Source organism: Cuculus canorus, chromosome 9, assembly GCF_017976375.1.
Source record: "Cuculus canorus isolate bCucCan1 chromosome 9, bCucCan1.pri, whole genome shotgun sequence".
Classification (NCBI taxonomy): domain Eukaryota; kingdom Metazoa; phylum Chordata; class Aves; order Cuculiformes; family Cuculidae; genus Cuculus; species Cuculus canorus.
Genome location: NC_071409.1, coordinates 8,246,768 through 8,273,740, shown reverse-complemented (window position 1 = coordinate 8,273,740; position 26,973 = coordinate 8,246,768). Strand labels below are relative to the sequence as shown.

At 41.0% G+C, this 26,973-nt stretch overlaps 1 protein-coding gene across 11 annotated transcripts; it reads right to left on the bottom strand.

The window, feature by feature from the left end:
• Positions 1-984: 984 nt before the first annotated feature.
• MFF (mitochondrial fission factor) lies at positions 985-25,252 on the bottom strand. Of its 11 annotated transcripts, none has more exons than XM_054074465.1 (10): positions 23,396-23,416; positions 20,855-21,072; positions 19,776-19,948; positions 18,536-18,624; positions 14,551-14,625; positions 10,810-10,968; positions 8,383-8,400; positions 5,092-5,154; positions 2,142-2,226; positions 985-1,803 (listed from the first exon to the last, which is right to left on the bottom strand). In XM_054074465.1, the coding sequence occupies exons 2-10, from the start codon at positions 21,069-21,071 to the stop codon at positions 1,672-1,674; spliced, it is 1,011 nt and encodes a 336-aa protein (XP_053930440.1). In that variant the 5' UTR covers position 21,072; positions 23,396-23,416; the 3' UTR covers positions 985-1,671. The 11 variants fall into 11 exon arrangements, with proteins under 11 accessions (XP_053930440.1, XP_053930439.1, XP_053930441.1 ...); XM_054074464.1 differs by lacking the exon at positions 23,396-23,416 and adding an exon at positions 25,065-25,252 and having other exon boundaries at positions 986-1,803; XM_054074466.1 differs by lacking the exons at positions 8,383-8,400; positions 23,396-23,416 and adding an exon at positions 25,065-25,252 and having other exon boundaries at positions 986-1,803.
• Between the last annotated feature and the right edge of the window lie 1,721 nt (positions 25,253-26,973).

Below are 26,973 nucleotides of genomic sequence, written 5' to 3'. Positions count from 1 at the left end.
GGGTGGGACTAGGTGACCTGTAAAGGTCCCTTCCAACCTAAACCCTTCTAGGATTCTAAAAGATAAAGGCACACTCTTCTAACAGCCATAGTAACAAAACATGCCCTGCACGTGCCCTGATGGAGCACATAACACACAGTGAGCAAAGCTTGAAAGCGCCCTACACAGCAGGCGAACACGGGAAAGCACAAGGGAACAGGCACAGCAGCCTGTACAATGGTGCAAAAGCCACATAACACTGGGGCCGACACTGTTAAACTCGGTAGCACAAGATACACAAGTGCAGCATTCCTTAATCAGGCACTCACAGCATATGTATCATGCTCCTGCTGATGCTCCCTGACAGACCCGCTTTGCTGCCGCCACACCAGAGCGCGCTGCCCCAGCTGCACAGCGTGCCAGCCTCCTCCCCACATCACAGGCAGCCCTGGTAACGCTCGGTGAGCTGAGCCGAGGACACTGCTGACAGAGGCCCCACATCCTTCTTGTCTGCAGCCGTTGGGGACCACAGTCTCTTCCCCAGCCAGTGTACTTCCAGAGCCCCGAAACAGCCCCGCGCAGAGGCCAGGTTAAGCTGCTCCAGGGAAAGTCCACTTTGAAACATTGCTCTGATATCATCGCATGTTCTCCTGCCTGCTGGCCGAGGTCTCCCCGGCACCGCACAATGCTCAGCACTCCCCCAGCTGTTATCTACCAAGAAAGGAAAGGGATCACGGGACTGACATCTGCCACAGTGCCTGGGGACATCAGGCCAGCTTCCCACACGTGTACTCACCGCATGCGCTGAGGGCAATCCCACGATGTGCAGGGGATGGTAGCCCACAGCAGACTCTCGGCTGCTCACCTGAGTCTGTTGAGTTCTTCAGTTCATCACTACTAACCTCACAGTCAGATGGTTTAGATGAACCCTCAATAGATTTTCTTAAAATAACATTAAACACCAGTTTGGGTTGTTTTTTTTGTTTGGTTTTTTTTTTCAGAGTTTTATTAAATATACCACATTAGTATCTTGCACTCCATTATTTTTTGATCACTCACAGACTGACCTGCTTAAAAATGTCTCTTATAGAAAAAAACATCTGCAAAATTGAAGCTAAAAAAAATACATATTACACAGCTCTGGACAATCTGCATGTTAGCAAAGAATTCCTTTTATTGTTTGTTTTGAATGTGTGATTAAACAAGGAACGTACTCATGAAACAGGACACACTCTTTGAATATGGCACACCTGAAACTACTCAGAGTAAAGGAAAACTAGTGCAATCATGTCTCATTGCATCTAACAACAGAACAATAAAAAACACTTTTTATTCCTTTGTTTGATATTTTTCCTAAGCCCATTCCATGTTCTCTTCCCACCACAACAGAATATCCAGTGGTTATTCCTGTAGATCACTGCCCTCACACTGCATGAAGCAAAATTCATAACATCTGACCCATATTTACACTGAAGCATGCAAAGAAGGATACTGCAAGTATTTGCAATACAAATCTATTAAATACATTACAACTGAAGAGCAAGGTGTCCCTTTAACACTGCAGCTTTATAGCCTTTGTCTGTGGTGGAAGTTTCCAGTGTATGAATTATAAAACTGCATACAATTCAGAAACAGAAACAAAGAATTCTGCAAATTGTATTTTCAACTATTAAATCCTTCTGAGAGCCATGTCTAGCGCCGAAACCAAAGCCAGCTATTGAGTAGCCAGAAAGCTACAGTAATCGAATACATGATCATTTCCCTTTTAGCGCGCTCTCTGTTTTCTTCTTCCAGAAACTGTAGACGGCGATTGAGTTTGATTATCTAAAAATAAATAAAGGCTTCATTAAAAGTTGCCAGGCTTTCTAAAAGCTTCTGAACAGTCATGTAAAATTAGTGTCTCACAAACATAGACTTTTAAACACTTGATATATTGGCTTTCTATCTTCAGATCTTGCTGTTGCTAATAAGTAGAAATGGAGTTGGATTCTCACGATTCCCAGAATGATACAGGATACATGAAGGCAAATCCAGCAGAGGTACAGACAGGGTCCCTCACCATATTCTTTATTGATGCCCATGCAGACAAAAACAAAACCCACCCCTCCATTTTACCACTACAGCTTTTTTCATAATATTATCAACTACTCTGCTGTACATACCTGTCGTCTTAAGGAAGCTGCATCCACAACTGTCATGTCATCTGGTGTTCCCTCAAATGGGGTATCCACAGTGGAAAGACCATACCTATCAAACGAGAGATAACTTAGCTGTCTCATCCATGCGAAGATTAGCAAGTACCATATTTTATCAACATTATATTTGATGCATTTTTTGGTGGTGACAGAGAAAAGAATTACAGAACTTTTTCTGAAGCTTTATCAGAGTTGCCTATTTCAATAGGTTCCTAATTGATAAAGCACAAATACATCTGAAGTGGGTAGGGAAAGAGGTAATTCTCTGCAGCAGCCAACTCTCTGTGGCAAAGCCCCGCAGGCTCCCTGTGGTGCCATGCAGAGCCCCTGCTGATGTTCGAGGGCTTTGCAGAGCTTGGCACATGCCAGGAGGGCAGGACCAGCAGCTTCTGCACTCGGGGCTCCCCAGGTAGAGTTGTCCCCATGGAGAGCTGGCCTAGACACCAGTGGGTAAGAACTTGACTGAATCTGGGTTTACTACTCTCCACATTTAAATATTTTATACTCCATGCAGATGGACTTCACTTGGTCTTGCAAAAGACTGTTTCCAGCTATTTAGCTGCTAAATGAAACCTGAGAATTGCCCGAGGTAAAATGCCAAAGTTGCAAGAGACCTATAACAGGTTAGAAATAACCAAATGAAGACTTGGAAAGAATTGGGTGTCTTGGTACCTACTTAAATATCCCAAGAGGACACCTATTGAGACTAATGATCTCAGTCACACTAAACCTGGTATTTCAGGGAAAGACAGAGAACCTTGCAAATAAAGAGTCCAGTGCAGAGTCACTGCATGCTGAACTTTGCATGCATTAAAGCATTTGTTCCCAGAGCAGCTCTCAGTTTTCTTACAGCAGCAATTCAGAGACAGCATAATTCTAACTCCAAGGCAAGCTAATTAAATACAGTACATTTATTATCAGTTCGGAAGTGGCAGAAAGTCTACACAAAGTATGTGTTTTGATCTTCAAAATGCTACTTCTTAACTAGATTATTTTCTGACAATTAACAGGTAAAAGCAGTTCCTGATGCTGCACCTACCACTGCATCTTTTGCTTCCTATCTTAAAACCTCAGTTTCCAATTGTGTTCTCACTAGGAGATGTGAAAAACTGCTGCAAACAGCTTAGGACATTGAACAAAATAACTGCAAGGCTACCAAATTCAAAACAAAATACACCTGAAAGAATGTTCAGCATTTAACGATAGTTAATGGTCAACTAACATGACTGAGAGCAGAATTCCTGAAGCTTGCAGAACACACTTTGGTGTGGACATAATACTTTTGCACTGCACATTCCATCATCGCTTTCAGCAAGCTTTCCTAGAATGCCCTCAGCTCCTGCAGGATTCCCCCCTGCCAACAGACAATTTGTCACAAGTTTCCCCGTTGCATTCTTTGTTAATATATTATTTCTAAGTAAGGATTACTGTTCCTAGATAAGAGTTATATTAGTCTGGACTTAGGTAACAATGAGATCCTTGAGCAACGCTATAAAAGACAGGAAGTTAATTATGTTTTGATCTGTGGGGCTTTTTGTGTTGAAAGGTATATAGGGAAAAAGAAACCTTCTCCAGGTGAGATCAGGATAAAAACAGCTTTTAGTAAGGGAATAGTCAAGCAACTGTCTGTCAACAGAGCCATATCTATTTTAAAAACACAATATGAGACAGAAAGAAGAGTTTGGGCAATCCCTTTTTTTAGAAATAGAATTTCTCATTCACATCATTATTGCGTTTTTGTTCTAAAGAGACTACAAACATTCACTTAGCTATAATTCATGCTATTTACAACTTGCAGTTCTTTCAGTTTGGACAATTAAGAAAAAAAATCTCTGAAATTCTCATGTTTTTATTTCCTCAGTGCTGTGAAGCTCACATTGCTAACTCAAAGTCATTTTAAAATAAACCTAAGTTAAGTATAAAACAATTTGAACATCTCTATTGCTAAAAAAAAAAGGCTGAAGCTTTGCGCACACACAGACAAAAAATAATCAAGTTTTCTTTACTACTACAGGTCTCTGGAAGCCAAAGAGGATCTTCTGGTAGCCGTTTTTTAATTTGTAGCAGATGGTAAAAAAATTAAGAGACTCCTCCCAGCTCCAGAGCATAGCTGTGCCTTACCGTCTCTTGGGAAAAGCAGAGAGGCTGATAATTTCTGAGCTGGGCACACGGCCCTCCCAGATCACGTATTTAATATAACATCACAGTAAGCCACAGTGTATCTCCACTGCTCTACCAGCTTCCAAAGCATTCCAGGTATTAAATCAAGAAGTTTACCTTGATTTCCTTGACCCCTTGAGATAATCTCATTATGAAAACTGAATTCCTGACTTAGAGTAAGAAACACCTGTATGCATCCGGCATCTACATAAGCACAAATATAATCTGCATTCTGATGAAATCACAAAAATGTAGTGGGAAATGGGAACAACAGAAGTGGAAGGGACTATTTGTTTTTCCTTCATCCTGACCATGAGATTACATGTCAATCTTGTATCCATCTCCAATGACATGATGTTAATCTCCCAAAATAATGATGGTAAGAAGGTATCCAGCAACAATTAACAATCCCAGGTGTGTTCCTGACAACGCCTGGAAAAAATAAGGTGATGCAAGGCCAGGTTTTCTAGCAATTAAAATATGAAAGTCACTACTAAATAACATAATTTAAGAGACTTCCCTCACACACGGCTGAGCCAGAATTCTGCAGCACGCTGCATCCATTACTAAGTGAGGTTTCTGCAGGTGACTGGGATGAGTAAGGAATAAAAGATAAGGAATAAAGGCCTGAAATATTTCAAGAGCTGAGAGGGAGAATAGAAATGATCATTGCGTTTTAAAATAAGGACACTAGAAACAGGAAAACAGAATTTTAGAATCTAAAGTATTGGATCATGACTAACAAAAAAATATTTACCTGGAGTTGTCATGATGAGGGTTAGAGGAAGCAGTAGCAGCTGACCCGCCACGTAACACTGGCCTACGGCAGGTTTTTGCAGATAGAAAGATAGGCAGGAACAGGAAATGACAAACAGAGATAAGAGGTAAAACACACAGAACAAAGGAACATCAAAATACTTCCACTTATATTGTACGATGTTTCAATACAATATAGTATCTATCTATTTCATTGCAAACTGAACTTTCATATTTCCCTTATTAAAATCATATTCCCTTATTAGCTGAATGTTTATTCAGCTAAGACACGTACGCAAAATTCTGATGATATAGCTTCCTTTATGGAAGACAAACTGTTGGGATAGGGATTTGGGCAGAGGTCATCAGCATTATTAAAAAACAAGATGGGAAACTTCAGGTTTTAAAAAAAAAATTCCCCCTTCAAAACAAAACCTCACCCAACAACAACTGAAAAAAAAAAAAGGTGTATCTATACATAATCATTCTCTCCTTCCTCTAGGGAAAGGAGGGATTGTCTTTTCTGTATTCATCTATGCTAGATGCAATTCACAAAACCTGCGCTGTTAGCCTAAGGACCATACATAGCCCAAAGAGAGGTAGATCTCTCCAGGTAAAAGCTTCAAGTAGATGGCACGAACATCCTTGTAAGTGTTGTTCTTTCAATTTCTTTTCCTTTCTCCAGAGAGAAAGAAACAGTAGAGCTTTTTAAGTTGCTGCAACTATACAACATACATTAACTTTGCAGTAAGAAGGTACTGCATTCCATTTTACAGAAGACGTGAATACCCGCAGCACCTTCTGACAAAGCCAGTACTACCTCTTCTCAGTGCCTCTGCTCATGTGGCAATAGTGTTCCACATCCACAACGTGTGGCCAGCTGTTCAAAAAGCCTGAAATCTTTTCTCAATTTCTTCCCAATGCCAACAGCAGGTACTGGTACCGTGCATTTAATGCATGTATATTCCAGGCCATAATATTAAAGACAAAGAGACTCTAGGTATGAAGATTTTTACAGCAGTACAAGTAGGAGGCAGAGGCTTGGTGCCAAGGTGGCTGGGAGAACACTGTGGCCTGGCCTGAAAACAAGCAAGAACCATGCAAAAATATCACCACCAGTAGTTTTATTTATAAAGATCAGGATCTAGGAGACTTAGTAAACTCTGCTACCCGGTACAATACTTACTGGGACTGAGTCCTACACTAATCAGCACTGTTAAGTGCATACCACAATGTTTTTTCCATCTAGCACACAAGATACGCCAGCATGATGTGTGCTGCAAAACAAACTCACATTCTCAATACACACAATTAGAAAATATTCTTACCTAATTGCATGAGGTCTTGCAGAAAATTATTGAAAAGGTATTCCTACTTTTTAATCAAGAAATAATTCAGCTAGTCTAAAGTCTGGTCTGACAGATGCTAGAACTAAATGCTCTGAGTAAGCAGAAGAAATTCAGCAAACAGCAGCTACAGAACAGGTTGCAGAATTTCTCTGCGAACACAAGTCGCCTGTAATTAATTGGCAGATCTGTGAACGCCAGCTTGTCAGTATCCAGCAGGCATTTCCCACACCATCTGACACAGGACAATAACATTTAGATTCTGTGTAATGAGAATGATAGGTCTCATATGCTCTCTAAACTCATGGCTTCTGTGGTACTTTGTGGCAAAGTTTTACAGCTGTTGTAGAACTAATCAATACTAACTTATCCACGCTGTCCTTCCCAATGAAAGCTTGGACGTAGCCAAGGGCTACAGCAAGGAGGAAAACCAATACAACTCTGGGATCTGTACAAATCATGAGCTTAATCTAAAGACAAGGCTTTAATCCCATTTCCCAACACAGTCAGGCTGGTAAGAAGCTGCATGTGACTTCTTCCTTTACTTTGCATTTCACATTGTATTTCTTTACAGGTGGACCCCAATGGATAACCAGAATATTCTCCTGCCTCTCCCAGACTTTTTACTTGTTTGGTTTTAAATATATATAATTCATCATATAGATCACAGCGGCCTCATAACTGGGATCACATTACCCCAAAATCAGCAGCACATTTTTCGGTAAATACAAAATGAACAAGTAAAATAGTCAAACTACTAAATACATGGCCTTCTAAAAAACTGCATAAGGGTACATTAAAACACTGAATTTCTGGCTGCTTCTATCAATTCCATCCTACACGTTAACACATCATCAGAAGAAGCTGTAACTCCAAGGCCACGTATACTCAACATTTAACTATTTCACTGCAAATATAGCAGCAGCGTGAAAGATGAAGGGAATGCATGGTAATACAATTTAATAACACTGGAAAAACAAGCAATAAGGCAACGATCAAATGAATCTGGTCTGGCTTCCTCTGCTTCAAGCGGAGTATGCACTGGAAATACCACAGCAGTGATGCAGTCATTAACACTGGGAGGAGAACAACAAGGTGTGGACAATCTAGGTACCTGGGTCCAACTGCCACAATCTCTGTGCACATGCACAGGGGACTGAGGCCAGCACCCTCTCTTTGTTCAGCAGAGGCAGGAGCTGTGCTCACCATTTACTGTCCTTTAAAACACCTCTGGAAATCTCAGAAAATCTGTAAGAATGGACACTAAGACTTTACGGACATTCTGGGTGTAAACTGGGTAAGAAGCTCAGCTTCTACACTACTGAAAGGATCTGTGCTTTGAAGAACCAGTGACTGGATGAAGCCGCTCTCCTTGTCTCAGTGCTCTAAGTGGTTACTTCAACAAAGCAATAGGCTGCTGTTTTCCCTTGCTCCTTCGCATGTGCAGCAACATTTCGCTTTCTTCTGAACTACACTCCTCCAGTCCAAAGTAGTGTTGCCCTCTGTGATGGTCTTAACTTACATCTCATTTTATTTCTACCATGAAAAATATAATTAACGTGTTCAATATAAAAAGTGATCTTGTAACACCTCAGGATACGATTACATGGGTGACATTTGGCATTTAAGGGCAGTGGCTTCTTAGAAAGAGCTATCCTGAAGCAAGGAAATAGTAATAAATTTCTATACTTTCTTCTCCTAACTAAAAAGGTATCGACCCAAGAGATGAAGAACAGTTCAGATTTCAGTATAACTCTACTCGGTGATGAAATTGCACTTTTTTATGGCATTTAAGACATTAATAAAATCTCCTTAAATGGAGACTGGGGTTTATTTTTTTGTTCCCTAAAGCATCAAAGATCAGGGGTATCGCAGAGTACTGCCCCTGCAGTCATTTGACAGAAATTGAAACAGAAAAATGGTTAGAACTGGAAAACAAAACTGACCTATTGTCCTTGTCCAAGCTGAAGGAAATGCAAGAGTAAACAGACAGTGTAAAGAGTGATCATTAAATTCTTGCCCATTTAAAGAACCTATTCTGTGAGCAGTGCTAGCTAAACTAGGCAGAACTCAATATTGGCAGCAGCACAGCCAGCACTTACTGTCAGCACTTTTAGTAGATTGGAAAATAGTTCCGAAAAAAAGGCAAGCCATGAAACAAGTGAAAAATACTTGCAGTGAGTAACACACAGCCAGATCTTGTTAATTTTAAAAGATGTCTTCTAGTATTAAGTAATAAAATGTTAAAATAGATAAGGTTTTGAGATAGGAAGCACATTACACAGAGCAAAAAGAACAGAGTGCAGATTTGCAGCAATTTAAAATGAATAATATTTTGCAACCATGCACGTGAATCATCCAAATTTCACATTCCTACACCAGCTGTAGAGTAAGGGGGGGGATCGAAGCACAAAGAATACACTTTCACCTTTTTGAATAGTTCATTATTTTGACACCTACTTGTTTAGAGGTGACTGGAAACAGGTTTTCCATTTATTCTAGAAAGATTAGTAAGAACACTTTAAAAATTGACCCAAACTGGGAAGAATAATGCAGCTTTTGAAGCATTCGGAATTCTGGAAATGTTCTGATAACTGAAGCAAGTTGAAAGTGTATATGCATGCATATTGTGTATGTTTTCCAGAATCCAAGAAAACATGGGCAAGAACATACCTACTGGAAACCATGAATAAAATCTGTTGGATTCACTGCATACTGGGAGATGGGCTAGAATTTCAGTCTATATTTTAACAAGGACTCCTGGCACAGCCTCCAGCAGTGCTGTTATTCAAACAGTAGAATTCTTCCTTATCTGGGAGCTTTAATTGTGTAAAATGAAACAAACTACTAATTCCACCTAATTTTTAATACTGACAAGGAAAAAAGGTATTGCTGTCAAAATGTTGACAGGCATCTAAATTTTAAACAGTACAGCCTGAAATTTCACAGGACTGAGTCAGGGTTAAGCACCCAACTTGCAGAATTTCAAAAGGAACTATGCAGATAATTTCTTTTGGTGCTTTTGTTTGGGTTTTCTTAAGTCCCAGGTTAAGGACATAAAGGCCAGAGAGACTGGAGTTCTCTACAGTTCAGGAATGTTAATATGGGCATTTATATACTGGCAGGTCAGTGACATGGTGAGCTTCAGGAGGTGCCAGTTTGGAAAGTGGCTGCAAACACATAGACTCCACAATAAGATTGGCTTGAGAGTCACGTTTTATTACCAAAACAAGCAGAAAGCAAATTATTTACCTTCACACTACAAAATATTAAGAGTGCTGCTGGGCTATTAGCAACCAGGAGCAGACAGCAATCCACAGAACTTCCTAGCAGAGGCCACGTGAAGTGCTGCGGGAACAACGAGCAGTTCCTCTCTGCCTTCTCGACAATCCTCTCCTCTGTTTTGTCCTCTTGGCAAGCCCTAGAGGTCTCAGATAGCTCTACACTAGAGACTATCTGCGTGCAACTTTTACCTGAACCTCTGTGCTAGCATACTATTGAAAACTACTTTTGGGAAATTAACCTTGCTATTTTTAGTTTTCAGAAATGTTTCTATAGTGTTAAACATGCCATTCTTTTAATAGTGCTGAATCACAGTCCAAGTATACATCAAGTGGGCAGCACTCCACTGAAGAGAGTGGAAATGTAATACTACACAGTGATGGCCACAAGACTTGTTTTGGCTCATTACCTGTCAAAGCATCAGCTTATCCTAAAACCAGAGGCAGCATTAATCAGAGGAGCAACCACCTTCTCAGTATGCATTGCCTTTCCTGTTCGCAGCATCCAGCAAAGTGGTCACCATCAGTCGTGTACCAACCAGGGATAACTATTCCAAACTTAAAACATTTAAACTGAAACAGCCTAAACTAGTCCAAACAATTAAACTGAAACAGGCTAAAATCTTGACACATTATCAAAAGCAGTGCTGGCAATGCCTTCCATAAATATTCTACCCTGTTTCTACACATTTATTTTAATGCTTTATGACAACATCAACCCAATCTTATTGATTTGCACCATTGCTCACCAACAGAAAAGCAGAAGGCAAGGCTAAAAAATTTGTAGGCTCGAGGTCAAGTGTTAATTGAAGAAAATGCTGACAATCTGGGAACAGCAAAACCCCTTGCAGTCACAGACTGACACTTCTTTTATTTGGAAGGAAATCAAACCAATACTATATTTGACCACAACAGAAGCATTTTGAAATGTGAATTTTGGACAATTAAGTTGCTTACGAACAGTGAAAGCAAAGGAAAGCAAAAGCAAATCATTTCATCTCATTATTTTGTAAACAGAAACCAAACTCCACTAAAAAGAAGAGAAAAAAAAAAAAGCAGCAAAAGCTGGCAGAATCAGTGACAACCAATCACCTGCGGTTTTCATCCAGCACATCCAAGACCTGCTGGTAAGCCCTACGAGTGGAAGACTGGATAAACGACAAAATGCCACGAGCAGAGTAAAGATTAGTTCCATCTTCAGGTAACATATTGGGAGGACAGACACGAGCCTGTTGCAGTGATGGTGTCACGCTGTTCATACAAGCACAGTAAATGGAAAGAGAAACACTACAGTCAGATTTTAAATAAAAAGGTTTTTCAGATAGACCCCCTTCCAAAAATGCTTATTGTGTGCTTTTGGTTTACCCTTCTCCCACCACTGAAAGATAACACTCCCAAATTTCAACAGCATAGGGATAACAAACTACATGCATAGATTTTCTTCAGAAACAAAGACAAGCAATAACCCAAGGATGCAGTTCTGATCTGTTATATGAGTTAATTTTAGAAAGTCCTTGTCCAGATAAATTTGTACCTGTTGATGTCAACATTCAAGTCCTCATTGACATCAGTGAGAAAAGTGTTTTTACAAGCATTGTCATTTAAAAAAAATCCTACCCCTCATCTCTTCAAAACCCAAGCCTTTTTCAATATGGTGAATCTCACACAGAGCCTCTTCAACAATTTCTCTTCAAGCTGTGACTAAAGATCAAGACAGTATTTTGATTTGTATGTGAACAAAGCTTAAAGGTGAGTGCAAGAAATTAAAAAGAAAGCACATAATTCATATTCCAGTGACAAGAAATCACGTGATCTTTGACCGTGATGCAAAAATATTTAAAATACAGAGGCTTGAAATTTAAGCATGACCATTTGTATTATACAAACCTCATGTCCATCAGACAGAAATCAGTTTTGATAAATTGCCTCTGAGCTGTACGTGTTTCTTTACATTTAACCTGAGTTCATCCACACTATCCTTCACACGTCAAGATATTTTAATTTTTTTTAAATCAAGAAACTTTAATTAGATGTGAGACACTTCTTTAACAGTAATTTGTGTTAACCTAATTGTAAATATTAACACAAATGCAAAACAAATGAGTCACTGTACCCTTTAAATCTCGAGACAGTTTTTATTCCAAGATTAGCATCCACAATTCGACACATTTCCCTCGCTCTTGCCACTTGTGCTTTGCTGCAACAGTTTTTGTAGTCAGAATGCCAGTCTTCCTGCCTTTGGCAATTTGAAGAAATTAAGCACATCATTAGTGGCCGAGTGCTGGGAAGCTTATTTGGTATTTGGATCATCTCTAGATGGGTCATAATTCTATGGGTACTCTTATTTTGAGCAGAGATGCTCTGCAACTGGCTGGCACCAAGATCGCAAAACTGAGTGAGAAAGAAAATTCCATTGAAAAGACAGATTCAGATCATGTTCCATGGATGTCACTTCATCCACAGAAGAGCTGAGCCATCCCGTGCTTCAAAGGACCTGCAAAGGCAGCTGTGGCTGGTACTTGGCTGTTACTGAGCATCACTACCTGAACTGCTGCTGTAGAGTAAATTTGGACAAGAGAAAGTTAAAAGGAGGAGGAGACATCAATAAACATCTACTTTGCTTCTGTCATCCTCCAAAATCCATCCCTCTTTTATATTAACTCATAGAATCATAGAATGATTTGGGTTGGAAGGGGCCTTAAAGATCATCCAGTTCCAACCCCCAAGATGATTTATGGTGACTTCTGCTTTGCAATCAATGGGAGTGGTCACATCTACACATTTTACTCTTGAATTACATTGGAAATGCCAATATTCACCAGGTAAATACCAAGAAGCAGGGGAAGTATGGTAATACTGCCCCCAAAATGAATTTATCAGAATTTCTACTCTGCAAATTTGCTGGCTTGTGGGAAATGAGAGGAGAGCTGAAGAAGGCTTGAACTTTTATATTCAAAGTAATTTTTCCTGTTCATCACTTCAGATATTTACAGACTAGGCTGAATGACAGCTTAAAAATAGGTAACATATAGAGAGAGTATTTAGAAATATTGAAGACTAGAAGATACTGTGGAATTCCTGTTCTCCAGAGTGGTGTCACTGTAAATACCACAATAATGTTAACAGCATACAAAGTCTTCTGCAGATACTGAAAAAAAATCCCCAGAAGCTTTTTAACTAAAACTGCACAAAATCCTCTGTAGAAGAAGCTATGTGTGCTGATTAATTGAAAACTGTAGGTATTAGAAAAATCAAGGCAGACTTCAGAACTAAATAATTCCTAACCCTGTGGCCTAGTCCCTGGACTACTTTATGCTCATCGTTGTAAAGGTGGCTTGTAAGACAAGGCAGTTTCAAGAGATTTCCTCATTCATTTGAAGATATTACTTGAGTCTTACTAAGGCAATATTTAGTTTCTTAAATGGTTTAATTAGTTAAGAGATTATTTCAATCTCTTTGCTCCTGGAGACGAGCTAAACTGTATAACTACATGATATTACTAAACTTTTCCTCCATAAAGGCTATTGCTAATTTTAAAATCCTTCTAAAGTGCACAATTTGAGAGAGACCTGTCTCTTCCTCTCTGCCTGCAAGTGAAAATAACTCTCTGTTCTATGAAGGCTTCAAATGTCAGGCTTGGGGACAGGGAGAGGCAGAAACAAATAAAAACCCAAATTTTTCTTCTATCCTTCTTTGTCAGGATTCAAAATCATTGCCCTGTGAAAAAGTAGTTGTCCTTTGGACTATGTCAGAGATAACAGAGAAGAAATATGAAGTAAGGATCATATACACAAATCTGTCAACATGAAAAAAAGTCTCTACCACAAGGAAAATTCTCTAACATTTAGTATGACTTATCATTAGACATTGTGGCTCTCCCCTTTCTCTCCTCCATTTGTAGTTAGTGTCAGGCATAGATTTAATTTTGTTTCAAATTTCTGAAAAAAATTCTTATATATAGCTCCAGCCACTTGATTTAGTGCTCCCTGGTTACAAACATCACTCAATTCCAGAGTCTGGAATCAAAACAAGCCAGAAAGAATTACAGACGTTACTGTGGAAGAGTTCAGTAACATTCTACTATGTGCAGAGTTTTTAGCTTTGTGGTGACCTCCCCTAAACCTTCTACAAACATTTGTGATGTACACATGGTTTACTTCAGGTATTTCTTTGACTTACAATTCGGGAAGTATCAAATACAAGGCAAACAGATTTAACTAATCAAGGTTACTTTAAATTCAGCCACACAAACAGACTGTAATCTCACGAAAGACGTGCACAAAATACCTTTTCCACCACAACTTGCATGAAGCACAGAATTTCTCAAACTGTGAAATTAAACTCTCTAGAGATGTGTTTTTCTAAGGGAAAGGCTGGAGCAGAAAAAAAATTAAACGCTGTCCCCTGTCACATGTACTCTCGGTGGTTCGTTGACTTCTGATGCAGAACTGTAATCATTGCATTTAACGTTGTCTGTCGACAGCCAATAAAAAGCTGTTTCTCCAGCTCTTCAAAACCAGCCAAAATAACAACAAATCAAACTAAAGCTATCTTGAAATTTAGTTTTTCTTTACAAATCGGTTCTAGGTTGAAGCTGTCCCTTCCCTTTTGCCGCCAGTTTTTTTTCCCCCATGTTCTTTTACATAGGGAAAATTTGGCCAAGTTTGAGAAACCCTGAAGCAAAATTAGAAACCACACATTCGGTGTAGCAAAGTTTGTTTCAAATTTTATATTCTAAACTACAGATATTTAGTCAGAAAATTAGTATTTCAGAGAGCTACATAATTAAACACACTCTTGATTTTCATATACCAGGTAACAATTTAGGCTTACGTGCAATCCTTAGTCGAAAGAGGTGACTGGAACCGTGGCATTTTATTTCTTGGGACAGTATCTGATCTCTGCCACCTTGAATAATAATTGTAATCCTTAAGTAAGCATCCTTATAAGTAGAGGGATTGTAATTTAGAAACTTGCAATTATTGCTATGCCAAAAGAGAGTTATTTTACAGGCTGGTGTCTATGTGTTAGTCTCAGGTTTGTTAAAAAGCATTTGAGAATTACTGTCTTGAATCAAGCCCAACTCCTGAAAAATCTTTGGAACTCTCTCTGCACACAGCTTGATGACAAGAAGAGAAACGACTGAAAAGAAACAACTATTTATACCATGCAGAGAACACTGTGACAGGGAGACCAGCCAAGCCTTTTGTTTCAATCTGACAATCTACTCCAGAATTTTTAATTTTGTCACTTTGTAGGTCAAGCACTGAAATTTTGCACAGTGCATCTGCACATTTTCTCCAAGAAGGACAACGGTGTCCCAGATCAAACCCTGAGTATTATAGTGCTATTCAGAAAATAAAGATTTTTAAATGGCAGCGCTCCATGTGCCTCTTCAATGGAGCCTCATTAAGGCATTCAATCAGACCATCATGGCTATCAGGTAGTTGAATCAAATTGGTATGAGAAACAAGCATCTAAAAAAAGGTTTTTTTGGACAAGAATTAAATACGTGAATTAAAATCTGGACTCTCTTTCCTATTTGAAGACGTGAACCAGACTCAGGCAAGCACAGGAATATAGAGCTGATCTTTTTCAAGTTAGAGCACCATAGTATTTGTTACTGCAGAAGGAAACTAGTTAGACATGATATGAACCTAAAGGTCAATCCAGTTTTGATGAAGCAGATATGTATCATAACAGCAATCGGAACAAAGGTTATTTTTTTCAGCCAACAATACTGGAAATAAGAACTTTAGGAGCAACTGGTTTCTGGTGGTTTTCTACCACTGGAAAACAATTTCAACATGATATAAATGAGGTAAAAGATGTACAATTACAGTTTCTGTAGCGCAAAGAAGAAATTTATGGTAGAATCCATCTACATAAATGGCCTAATTTATCAACAAGGAAGCTAAATTAGTCAGACATGCATCACATTTACCATGAACCTCTAACAGAAATAGTAGCCTATAAGCTCAGTGATACACAGCACCATCTGAGGTAGCATAATTTACACCAAGGTTTGTTTGCCTGTATTGCTTATCCTGAGCTATACGGTAACACCTCCGCATGGGCAGCTTCTCTACGTAGCTACCACAGTGAGAACAGAATGCCACATTATTGATTTTGTTTGTAGGATTGGTTTTATTTACATGAAACTTGCAATTTTTTGGGTTTTTTGGCAGTATATAGTGCATGTCCTGTGGGCCTACACTGTGAGACAAGAAGAACAGAGGTACCTTTTTCCAAGTACAAAAGAATTGGCTTTCATGCATTTGTGCGAACCACAGAAGTTCCACCTCAAACAGTGTTTTTGTCATCTGAATTCCCCAGAATAGCCTCCTAAGAGTTGGTCAGCTGTGCAGTCACATTCTCCACTTGGAGACTGACAAAATCTGGATGAGGGAGAAATGCCAGACTCAGCATCACTGAGACTGCCACAGCGTGTTCAAAGTGGTTTCTTTCTTCGGATCACACCGAGTCAGAAGAAGCAATGATGACAGGAGGAGAAAACTTCTAGGAACCTGGTGGCTTCAAAGCAGATTATCTACAATTCGGGCACAGCACAACTTCTATTATAAGAAAACAAGTACTTGAGGGGACAAGAGATAAATGAAGTTCTTCTAAAATAATGTTATCTGCAGGTCAGCAAGTGTGGAATGCTGCGGCAAAGAAAGATTGCATCTTTCATGTGGGCAGAAGAAAGTGCATGTCCAGAAGACTCAATAACAGCCAGCTGTTGTTTTCCATTCAAACAAGAGAGAAGAGATCCTGAATCTATCTAAAGTTTATATAATTTTCCTACAAGACATTCGCAATGGAAACAGCTTGGCACTGGAAATCTTGATTTATTTGACAGACATTAGGTGTGCACTAGCATGAGCATTAGAGGAAAATTGATCTCCAGATGTGTCATAATTTCCTGGCTTTTGTAAATGATAAACTGAGTCACAGCAAGCTACCAGTTGTATGTTCACTGATCATATCCTTTATAAATGTAGAGAATTCCAGGTGCATATTGTATGGCTAATGCTCTGAAGGGCTGCTGGCACATTAATAAACTGCGACAGCAAATAATATTCAGACCATTTTAAACCAGTAATGCTGTAACTCCTGAGCAACAACAAAGCACACAGGTGAGTTTTACAGATTCTGGATTTTCAGATTCAAGAGTCCAAACGTACGTGAGAAATTTGACAGCAACTGGGTACACCCAGTGAGAGCCGATCTTGCCAGTTTCTCAGACTGCTGGCTGAGCAGACACAGACACTTTCAGAAGGCTAAACTAACCTGGGGAGCAAGTATAAAGTGATTTCAAGGAATCGCAAGAATTCATATACCATCTGTTTTTTCTTTAAGTCTGGCAACGATGTCCTTTAAGACTGTCAAAGCAGAGCTGATAATATCAAAGGGGAAACTTCTTCACAAGCATCTTCCATCACATGAAGACCATCTATTCCGGCATGCACCACGTGTGAACTATCAGACAGGCACCTGAAGGCTATTCCTGCAGTGGAATTCTAGTATGTCCAGTCCAAGAGGACATACCTGGATGACCGATACCACAGGAAACTGGGCACTTAGTGGGCTGCTAGAACATCTGAAGGCTGAGCTGATTAGGTGCTGAAGGATGTGAATCTGGTTTTGTCAGCTCAGCGAATATATATGACTCAGTTGACTTGAGTACCTAGACATGCAATCTACAAACCTGTATGAACCAAAAGTCTGATTAAGTAAGAAGAGGAAGATATGCAACAATATTTCCATGATGATCTGGAGGAAGAGAAGAATAATTATAATATGTCTGTAACGTGCATCAGTACATCACCAGTTGCAGACAAACAAGCGACAGATATACAGGACAGGTAGGACCCCTGCTGTAAATAGAAGAAACCAGACATTTCTAGGACATAATTCACTTGATCTAGTTTAGGCTAAAAATAGGCAGACCCTAAGTAGGTCATGCACTTATTTCCCTCTAGTTATTGAAAATTAAGTTTATAGTGATTTAGCAACAGTGTTACACAGTACACATCGGGACAGATGAATCCCATCTTTTAGGTCTTAAATCTAAGATTCTTTCAACATGGGAAAGTATTCTTTATGGTAGCTGTATTAGGAAAGTGTTATGCTGTGAAAACAGTTATTGCCAGATGGAAAGATGCTGTCACTCAGAATAAACCGTGATTACTCAAAGACTATCATATCTAATAAAAATATACAGACTTCTATGTCTTCAGAAAGCACTGTAAGAATTGCTACCTCAGATGGTATCAATAGACGAAGTTTCCAACTCTAAACGCTTCTCAACATTTTGGTCTCCAAAGATAAAAATACACAGATTCCAATAACATTGAGTACATTGACACCATCAAAAAATTACTTATTCTAGTATTTATGAGGAAATACACATTTTTTCTATGAATGAAAACTATTACAACATCCACAGTGAGAGAGCCAGGAACATTTTGATGCAAAAAGAACTCAATTTCCTGAAAACTCAGGGGAAAAACAATGTTATACTAGCTGGGAACCTGAGAAATCTCTTGAAGCAACAATTCGCAACAACTGGTGAAACCAACTGCAAGCCCACAAATGATCCCACCCATCTGCTGCAAGAAAATACTTCCTGAATTAGTCAGTTAAACAGAAAGCATAGAAATTAAGAAAAATGCTGGCCTTATAATATTTAAAATGATGTACTTGCCACAACATACAAAATACTAGTTGGAAAAAAATTAAAGAGGCGATATGGAACAAAGGAAATCTGTAACAAAGCTGCAGTTGTGTCCCTGCACCCCGTTGCTCTACTCACATGGAATCATTTCGGGCCAGCTGGCCATTCTGTCGAGTGGCATTTTCACTTAGGGAACGTTCTCTCTTCAGTCTTCCCACTGAACGGACCTGCATAAGAGGGGACAAAGAGGGAGATAAGACAAGGAATTCCAGGAGATGCTTAATAACTTGCCCTGGACATTTGTAACTTTGATCTGCCCTTAGATACAAAGGCACATTTCCATGGGTTTCATGATGATTAGGAAAAAACAACTGACGACAGGATCTGATGCTGGCACTCGTGAAACCAAGGTCCAAACTTACTGTGATCCTGTTGTTTGTTATCTGTCCACGTGATCTGATGCCAAAAGTATAAACAGAATTCTGAATATGTAAGAAAGCAATGTTATGTTTAATATTACTTCCTTCCAACAGACATAAATATAATTCTACTGTATTTTATAAGTCTATAGATATGCAGCTTCATAAACATTTTTCAGTTTAAGATGTCAAACACATATCACAGTTACACATCATCCACCTGGATGCTAGTGTTATACAACTGGCATATAGAACTCTTTGAAGTTGTTTTGCAGAGTTTTGTTAATACTCGCTAATTCTATGTGATGTCACCTCACTGTGACTGTATGTGTTAAAAGACTCTTAGCTTGTTTTCTAATACCGTGCAAAATAAAAAAATACCTTGCAGCTTTCTCATCAATCAAAAGAATTTTTTTGTTAAAAGTATTTTGAGAAGTTCTGATTATGACTTTATTTTTACAAGTACTGGTAAGTTTACTCAGCATGGCAACCACCTGCCAGTTAAACACGGAACTACAAAGTCATAATTACAACTACTACAGTGCTAACAGAAATATATTAATGTTTTCCCAACTGATGTTAGTAGCAAGCAGATCTGCTCCACAGTAGATAAATCATTAGTCATTTCATGTGGGGTCCACAGCGGGCTGAGGACCCCTGATTAATGCACCCGGAAGGAGATCATGGGACGGGAAGTGGGCAGACAATATAGGACCATGCATGAAAGTAGCACTATCCATTCACAGATTGTTTATGTATAAGCTAATCCAATCATGCGGAGACGCGTGTGTTAATCAAGGGTATAAGAGGCGCGCGTAAGATCAAGCGCCGGCCGGTCAGCCCTGTAACATCAATGAAGAAACTTGCTTCCATATCACCGTGTCGTGTCTCAACAGCGACAATTTCACTTTCTTAGTTAAATGCTTCTTAACTAAGGAAAAAGCAAAATAAGTACTAGCCTCTTCATTTTGAGGTGTCTGCTGTGGAGGTTTTTCTAGGTCCAAAAAATCTAGCGGTCGATCACTAAGAGAAATAACACGGGGAGGAGTTTTCAATGCCAGTGGTTTGAATGCCGTAGACTGAAGAAGGTCAAGGTCTGGTGGTCTGGACAATGGAATGTCTTCACTATCACCTGTAAAAACATCAGCTGTCAATAAAAAGCAAGCTGTTCCGAGGCCTGAGGGCTAATGCCAAAATACAAAAGACATCATAGCAGTTACTTCCCCTGACTATGCCAAATACTTATGTATACCCTTCTTTAATAGGGCTTGTATGTTAAAAACTACGGTTAAGCCTCTCATAAAGACCACATTACCTGACACTTTCTTGAATAGTTTCTCCAAGAGCGATGATCCTGAGTGATCGAGCAACATCAACTGTAATTACAAGTGAGGGCACTTCTAATCTCAAGATATAGTTCTATTAAAGGTGTATTTATGTAGCAATATGGTGACTGGGGATACAAGGATATCACTCTTTCAAAGCATAAGATATATGCACATCATACATTTTGCAAACTGTAATGCCTTCACCAGTGCCAAATTTGTCTATGTAAAGCCCATGACCATAAATACTAAAGTACATTGATAGAGTCCACCCCTTAACAGACAGATGTTTAAAAATCAGCATCCTGATGTAATCAAACACGTTTTATATGGCTATTATGTAGTACATCCCCCAAACTCATTATAGTTACTGTATCTTGTAGTTAATTAAGAAAAATCAGGTACAAATCAATACACATCAACTCTTTTTCCCTTCCAGAAAAGGTTTAGTAAGATGAAAAGTCAGCAATTACATTTTCTGTTCATAATTCATTCATTAACTGTCTCCACCACAAGCTATACCAAAACTACCCACAAAACATTTTCAGAGTTAAGACACTTCCCAAGCCAGCAATAACTGTTTGAAACCCAGAAAGCATTTCACAGGTTTTTCTTTTAAAAATGTACCAGTGCATAATTTTTTGTCCATCCAGAAACATGGGGAACTAATTTAAATTTTGACCTCTTTTTCTTTTAGTAAGATGCAGACATACCTGCCACTACAATTCGCTCTGGAACCTGCATGGTTACACTGGCGTTCGGAAATCCTTCTTGGTTGCCCTTCTCAAGGTCAGCATTTTGAGGAGCTACTTTGAGTTTTTCTGGGACCCTCATGCGCTGACTGATCCCTTCGGTGTATTCCATTTCATACTGAAGGCGATTGATTTCTGCCATCTCGGCAGCTGGAGATGGGAATGCGGCCCCACTCATTCTGGCAAAAGAAAACCAAAAGCTATCATAGCAACACAGGAAACCAGCAGAAAGCGTGTGAAGGAAACTTCTTGTTCTGATTACTAGGCAAGTGGCAGATAATCCTAACTGAACAGACAAGCTGGAGAAGTGGGCCTGTGTGAAGCTCATGAAGTTCAACAAGGCCAAGTGCAAGGTCCTACACCTGGGATGGGGCAACCCGTGGCTTCAATACAGGATGAGGAGCAACGTGATTTAGAGCAGCCCTGAGAAGTAGGACTTGGAGGTGCTGATTGAGGAGAAGCTTGATATGAGCCGGCAATGTGTGCTCGCAGCCCAGGCCAACCATATCCTGTGCTGCATCAAAAGAAATGTGGCCAACAGGGGAGGATTCTGCCCCTCAACTCTGCTCTCATGAGAGCCCACCTGTAATCCTGTGTCCAGTTCTGGAATCCTCACCATAAGAAGTATATGAAACTATTGGAACAAGTCCAAAAGGGGCGACAAAGATGACCCAAGAGCTGAAGCACCTCCCAAACAAGGACAGGCTGAGAGAACTGGGTTTGTTCAGCTTGGAGAAGAGAAGACTCTGGGGAGTTGACGATAAAGGCCAAGATAACTGGGTTTTTTCAAGGTTAGGTAAATCCTAGAGCTGCACTTCAAGGTAAGCTGGAAAGGGGCTGTTGATGGAAACTGGGGCTGGAAAGAGATGGCCAAGAGAAGTTGTTCATCTGTGTAGAGGCCAGTGGACCTTGTTGGTGGCTCAGAGAGAGATTATGGTTATGGGCTTGGTTGTGAGAGAGGCATCCCAGAGCTGCATTAGACTCAGGCTGGAAAGGAGCTCCCAGAGAAAGCCGTGGTTGCGAGAAACCTTTCATCCAGGCAATGGCTGAGTGGCCTGGTCAGTAGCTCAGGACGAGTTAACGGTTGTTTTTAGGGTTAGATTTGAGAGAAATCTATATTTCTATACAGAGACACACACATGATACATAAATATAGTTATCCTGGCAAATCCACTGACGGTAAGCACAGCTCACTCCAGTAAGCAATTTTTTAGTGATATTGCTTGAAGTAGTTCCCCAAACAAAGTGATCCATCCTGGCAAAAAGCCAGGCTTTGCCACTACAATTGAGAGTACATTCTTTTACTATTTTTGGCAGCAAGACTACGTCTTTCGCTGCCCCAGTGCCTGTAGAAGCTGAACATGCAGGACGCTGTGAAGAAAATGCCCCAGTGCAAACCATCCATGCAGGAGGCGAGACGGACCACAAGCCATTACTCCCACCATCACATGGCAGCAACGCTTCCCATATTTATCAACAGAACCTCCATCTAGCAGTGACCTTTAGAAGAAGGACACAGAAGTATCTGGCCTGTTTAACACTATATTAAATGCACACATATTCAAGATATGATCCACCTGGCAATCCATCCTGGGATCCTCAGTGTTATCTTCAGGACTTCCTATCACCACAGATCAAATGAAAGAATTTTATTCATCTCAAAGCCTCACTGCAGCACAGTAGGAAAAGTGAGAGCCAGGGAGAAGACAAGAATGTGACTGTTCTACATAAGCTTAAAAAAAAAACAGTTATAAAGGAAATACTCCAAGTGATGCAGATTTAATCCAGCTGTATTAACTCATACTGTTTGTATGCATCAAACGGAAGGAACTGGAACAACCTGTTTAATTAGAAAGAACCACTTTAGAGGAGTTCAAGAGGTGCTCACATAGCTCCGCCACTTGAAAACACTAAAATTTCACTTTCGGGTTTTTTCAGTCCCTGCCCTTTGGTTTGCAAGCTGGGGGTTTGTCCCTCTTGCGAGACACGGGCTAGTGATGTGAACAAAGTATACAGTCTTCTAAGACATCTCCACTTTCCAAAAGGTGCTTTTCATTTCAAAACATGGCTTATGATCAGCAAAGCATTTCCAGATCGATAGGAATAAAAACCATAATGTCAATAAAGAGACTGAGTTTTAAGAAGAACCCAGAATATCTACTGGCAGCAGCTCACAGAATAGTTATTGCTCACAAGACCTGCCACAAGGTGTTTCACTGCTTGTTCACTTTCCCACTTTGCAGTAACGTATGGCTCTAATTTTTGCCACCGAGTATCGCTACATTGCAGCAGCATTTACATCACAACAGCATTTACACCACAGCCTCCCTATAGTTTGAGCTGCCTTTGTACACAGGTTAGCATAACAACTGCTTTGCAGCTGTGCAGTAAAACACACAGAGAAAAGGATCGCATTAGAATAGCTGCCTCATAAACTATTTATAACCTAAATATCACTGTGTGGGTGTAGCTGCACTTGCCAAGGACCTATAGATACAATACCTCTGTATCTTCCTACTCTCGCCGACTTCTCATCTACTTGGCATCACTAAGAACTGTATTTTGCGTGAAAGCGATTTCAATTTCTACCCTGTTTTACAAGAGAACAGCAAAAAAAAGAAACAGTAAGATTCAGCAACAGAAAACTTGAAATATTTAAATGGAGCTTCTTAACAAAACCCTCAACTACCTAAAGAGAACAGAAATCAAGGTTATGTTTTCTGTAGTAAATAAGGTATTTTACAGAAGACATTAATAAACCAGGGAGAAGAAGGATTTTAAAATTTGTATTTACAGAAAGTAGCTCAAAAGAGGAATGAGAATAGACAAGAAGTCTGAGAACGCTGAGACAATAAAGATACAATCACAAATACAGGATAAATAAAGGGCAGAGAGCAGCTTAAGAACAAACAAGTATCAGTGGCACATAAACAAAGAGAGGAAGGAAGGAGAAAATCCAGAGAGGGATAAGGGACTAGAAAGCAAAGAAAGTCACGTAAGGTGAATCAGATGTGTTCAGAAAGACTCAGGGGTACCTCCTTTTCCTAAACAGGAGTGGCAGCATAAGAGGAGGGGATGAAGCGATGCACACGCATCTTAAGTGTAACGTTTTGCCAGCATCCTGGCAATAACCAGGCACTGGCCGTACCTGTGCTGCAGCTGAGAATGTTACACACAGCTGTCGGAGTTACTCCGAGCTACGCGAAGATGAGCACAGCAACAGCCTAGCGGTGCCAGCACAGAGACCCGCACAGGTCTGACAGCCCACACCAAACTCACTGTAGCTACATTACTGTTGGTCCCCGACGTGTCCTTTCCCGCTAGGCTGTCCGAGCACACACAAGCGACACGGCTGGCACCTCAGGAGTCTTTCGCGAGCAAAAAGGGAAGTGAAGGACTAAAAGTGAAGCTAAGTAAACGCACTGTAGGACCCAAAGGTCCCTATTATGGGACGCTAAACCTGCCAGAACACGGATCACAGAGGCGTGGGAACCAGAGGCTACAAAGTGACAAAGCACTAAGGGAACAGTTACAGGGAAAGAAGGGCAAGGTGCGGGTGAGGCAGGAAGCTGCTCTGCACAGCACCTATAGGTGGTGACCTCCCCAAACACCGCACCCCTCCCCTCAGCACAGAGGGGACGAGAAATAGGTGCCGGGCACGAACCAGGGTGCTGTGTCCCCTCAGGTTTGTTTCACCCCAGCTGGAGGATGGAATGCAAAACACATTGTTTCTAAAAGGAAGATGATGGGGATTGGGAGATGGAGGGGAGCCCCGGGGATAAGGATCGGGGAAGGGGGGATTGGGAGGGGAGCCCCAGGAAAAGAAAGGGGGGACCTGGAGCGGGGGGAGGGGGATCAGGATGAGAGCCCCGGGGAAAGGGATATTGGACGGAGAGCCCCAGAGAAAGGGAGGAAGACCGGGAGGGGAGCCCCGGGGAAAGGGGGGACCTGGAGGGGGAGATCAGTATGAGAGCCCCGGGGAAAGGGGGTAGGGGGGGCCGAGAAGGGAGCCCCGGGCAAAGGGGAGAGACACACACACACACACAGGGAGGGGAGCCCCGTGGGAAGGCGGGGACCGGGAGCAGGAGCGGAGGCGCGGTAGCCCCGGGCAGAGGCGCGGGCAGGCGCAGCCCCGGGCCAGGCGGCAGCAGGCCCCGCGGCCCGTACTCACCCCAGCGGCGGGCGGCGAGGCCTCCGCGCAGCCCCGGCCGCGCGGCTCCTCCCGGGGGTTGCTGGTGCCCGTTAAACCACGCGAGGCGCCCCGCGCCCCGGCTGAAACGCAGCAACCGGGCGGCTTGTCCCCATCGGGCTCCCGTAGCGGCTGCCGGGGAAGGCCGCGCCGCACGTGACCGATGAGAGGGCGGAAGCGGCGCCCGGCGGCGCCTCACGCGCGGGGCAGGACCGCTGGGCGGCCATGTTGGGTGAGGGCAGGCGAGGTCACTGCCTCTCCTCCCGGAGCCGCCGCTCGGGAATGCGAAAAGGAGTTACTGTTACCAAGAGTGGAATACTTTGATTTAAGCTAAAACAACGTTTTCATCTAAGTAACTCTATTTTTTGAGCGTTAGACAGAATGTTCCTCTGAGAGCATGGCTTTTTTTAATAGCATGGTTTTTTATAGGCTGCTTTTTTCTTTTAAATACTGTTTTCCCAGACACTGTCACAATCCAAGAAGTATTTACTATTACAAAAGGTGGAATATTTTATTGATTTAATCTAGGTTTCATCCACGTAACTGTGTTTTTTGAGAATTAGACAGAATGTCCCTCTGAGAGCATCATATTTTTATAGCTTCTGTTTTTCAAATAGTGTTTTTCCAGACACTGTTACATTTTCTTTCTTTAGAGATGATAACGTCTTGTGCTGAACAGAGGTGTCGTGTGTAATCACCTTGATCCAAGGACTAGTTACTAAAGGAAGAGGTGGAATCCTTTTGATTTAAGCTCAAGTAGGGTTAAGTTTCATTGAAGTAATTAGGGTTTTATTTGAAAGGTAGACAGAATGTCCCTCTGAGAGCTTAATTTTTATAGCTTTTTTTTTTTTTTTCCAAATAGCGTTTTTCCAGACATCGTTACACTCTTCGTTCTTTTAGAGATGATCCACTTCTGGAATCTCCAACATAAGAACTGTTGGAACAGGTCCAGAGGAGGCCACCAAGATGATCAGAGGGCTGGAGCACCTCTGCTGCGAGGACAGGCTGAGAGGGTTGGGGTTGTTCAGCCTGGAGAAGAGAAGGCTCTGAGAAGACTTTAGAGCAGCTTCCAGCACTGAAGGGGGCTACAGGAAAGCTGAGGGGGGACTGTCTATAAAGTCTTGTAGTGATAGGATGAGGGGGAGTAGCTCTAAATTGGAAGGGGGAAGATTTAGATTGGACACTAGGAAGAAATTCTTCATGATGAAGGTGGGGAGACACTGGCCCAGGTTGCCCAGAGAAGTCGTGGCTGCCCCATCCCTGGAGGTGTTCAAGGCCAGGTTGGATGGGGCTTGGAGCAGCCTGGTCTGGTGGGATTAGAACTGAACGATCTTTAAGGTCCCTTCCAACCCAAACCACTCTATGATTCTAATATCTGTGCTGAACAGGTATGTCTTCTTCTGTAATCACCTTGATACAAAAAGTAGTTACTATTGCAAAAAGTGGAATATTTTTGATTTAAGGTAAAGTAAAGTTTCATCGAAGTAACTCTATTTTTCAAAGCTAGACAGAATGTCCCTCTGAGAGCATGTTTTCTTTCAAGCAGTGTTTTTGCAGGCACTGCTCGTTCTTTGGAGATTATAAAGTCTCGTGTTCAGCATGATCTGTGCTGAACAGAGGTGTCTTTTTTTGTAATCACCTGTTTGCGGTCTTTCCTTATCCAAACGCAAGGTCAGATAGAGACCTGTCTCTAAAGCTCCAAACTAGTAAGAGATTTGACTGTTGTGAAGTTCATAATAACATTAAAATTAGTCCTTGGAAAGTAACAGAATATGTATAAGGTTTCTGGGAAAATTTATACATGCACATGTAAGTGGGAAACGCATTCTGTAACCAGTTCTTGTCTTGTTGCACATGATTGACGGAGATCAGTGCCTTGTGTTGCCCAGGC

Excerpts from the sequence above, each read along its gene's own strand:
- MFF (XM_054074464.1), bottom strand. The coding sequence starts at position 21,071 with ATGAGTGGGGCCGCATTCCCATCTCCAGCTGCCGAGATGGCAGAAATC. Across the intron at positions 18,625-19,775 it reads AGACACCTCAAAATGAAGAG|GTCCGTTCAGTGGGAAGACT; the intron begins GCTAGTACTTAT and ends CCTCTTATGCAG. Across the intron at positions 1,804-2,141 it reads CAGCTTCCTTAAGACGACAG|ATAATCAAACTCAATCGCCG; the intron begins GTATGTACAGCA and ends ATTTATTTTTAG.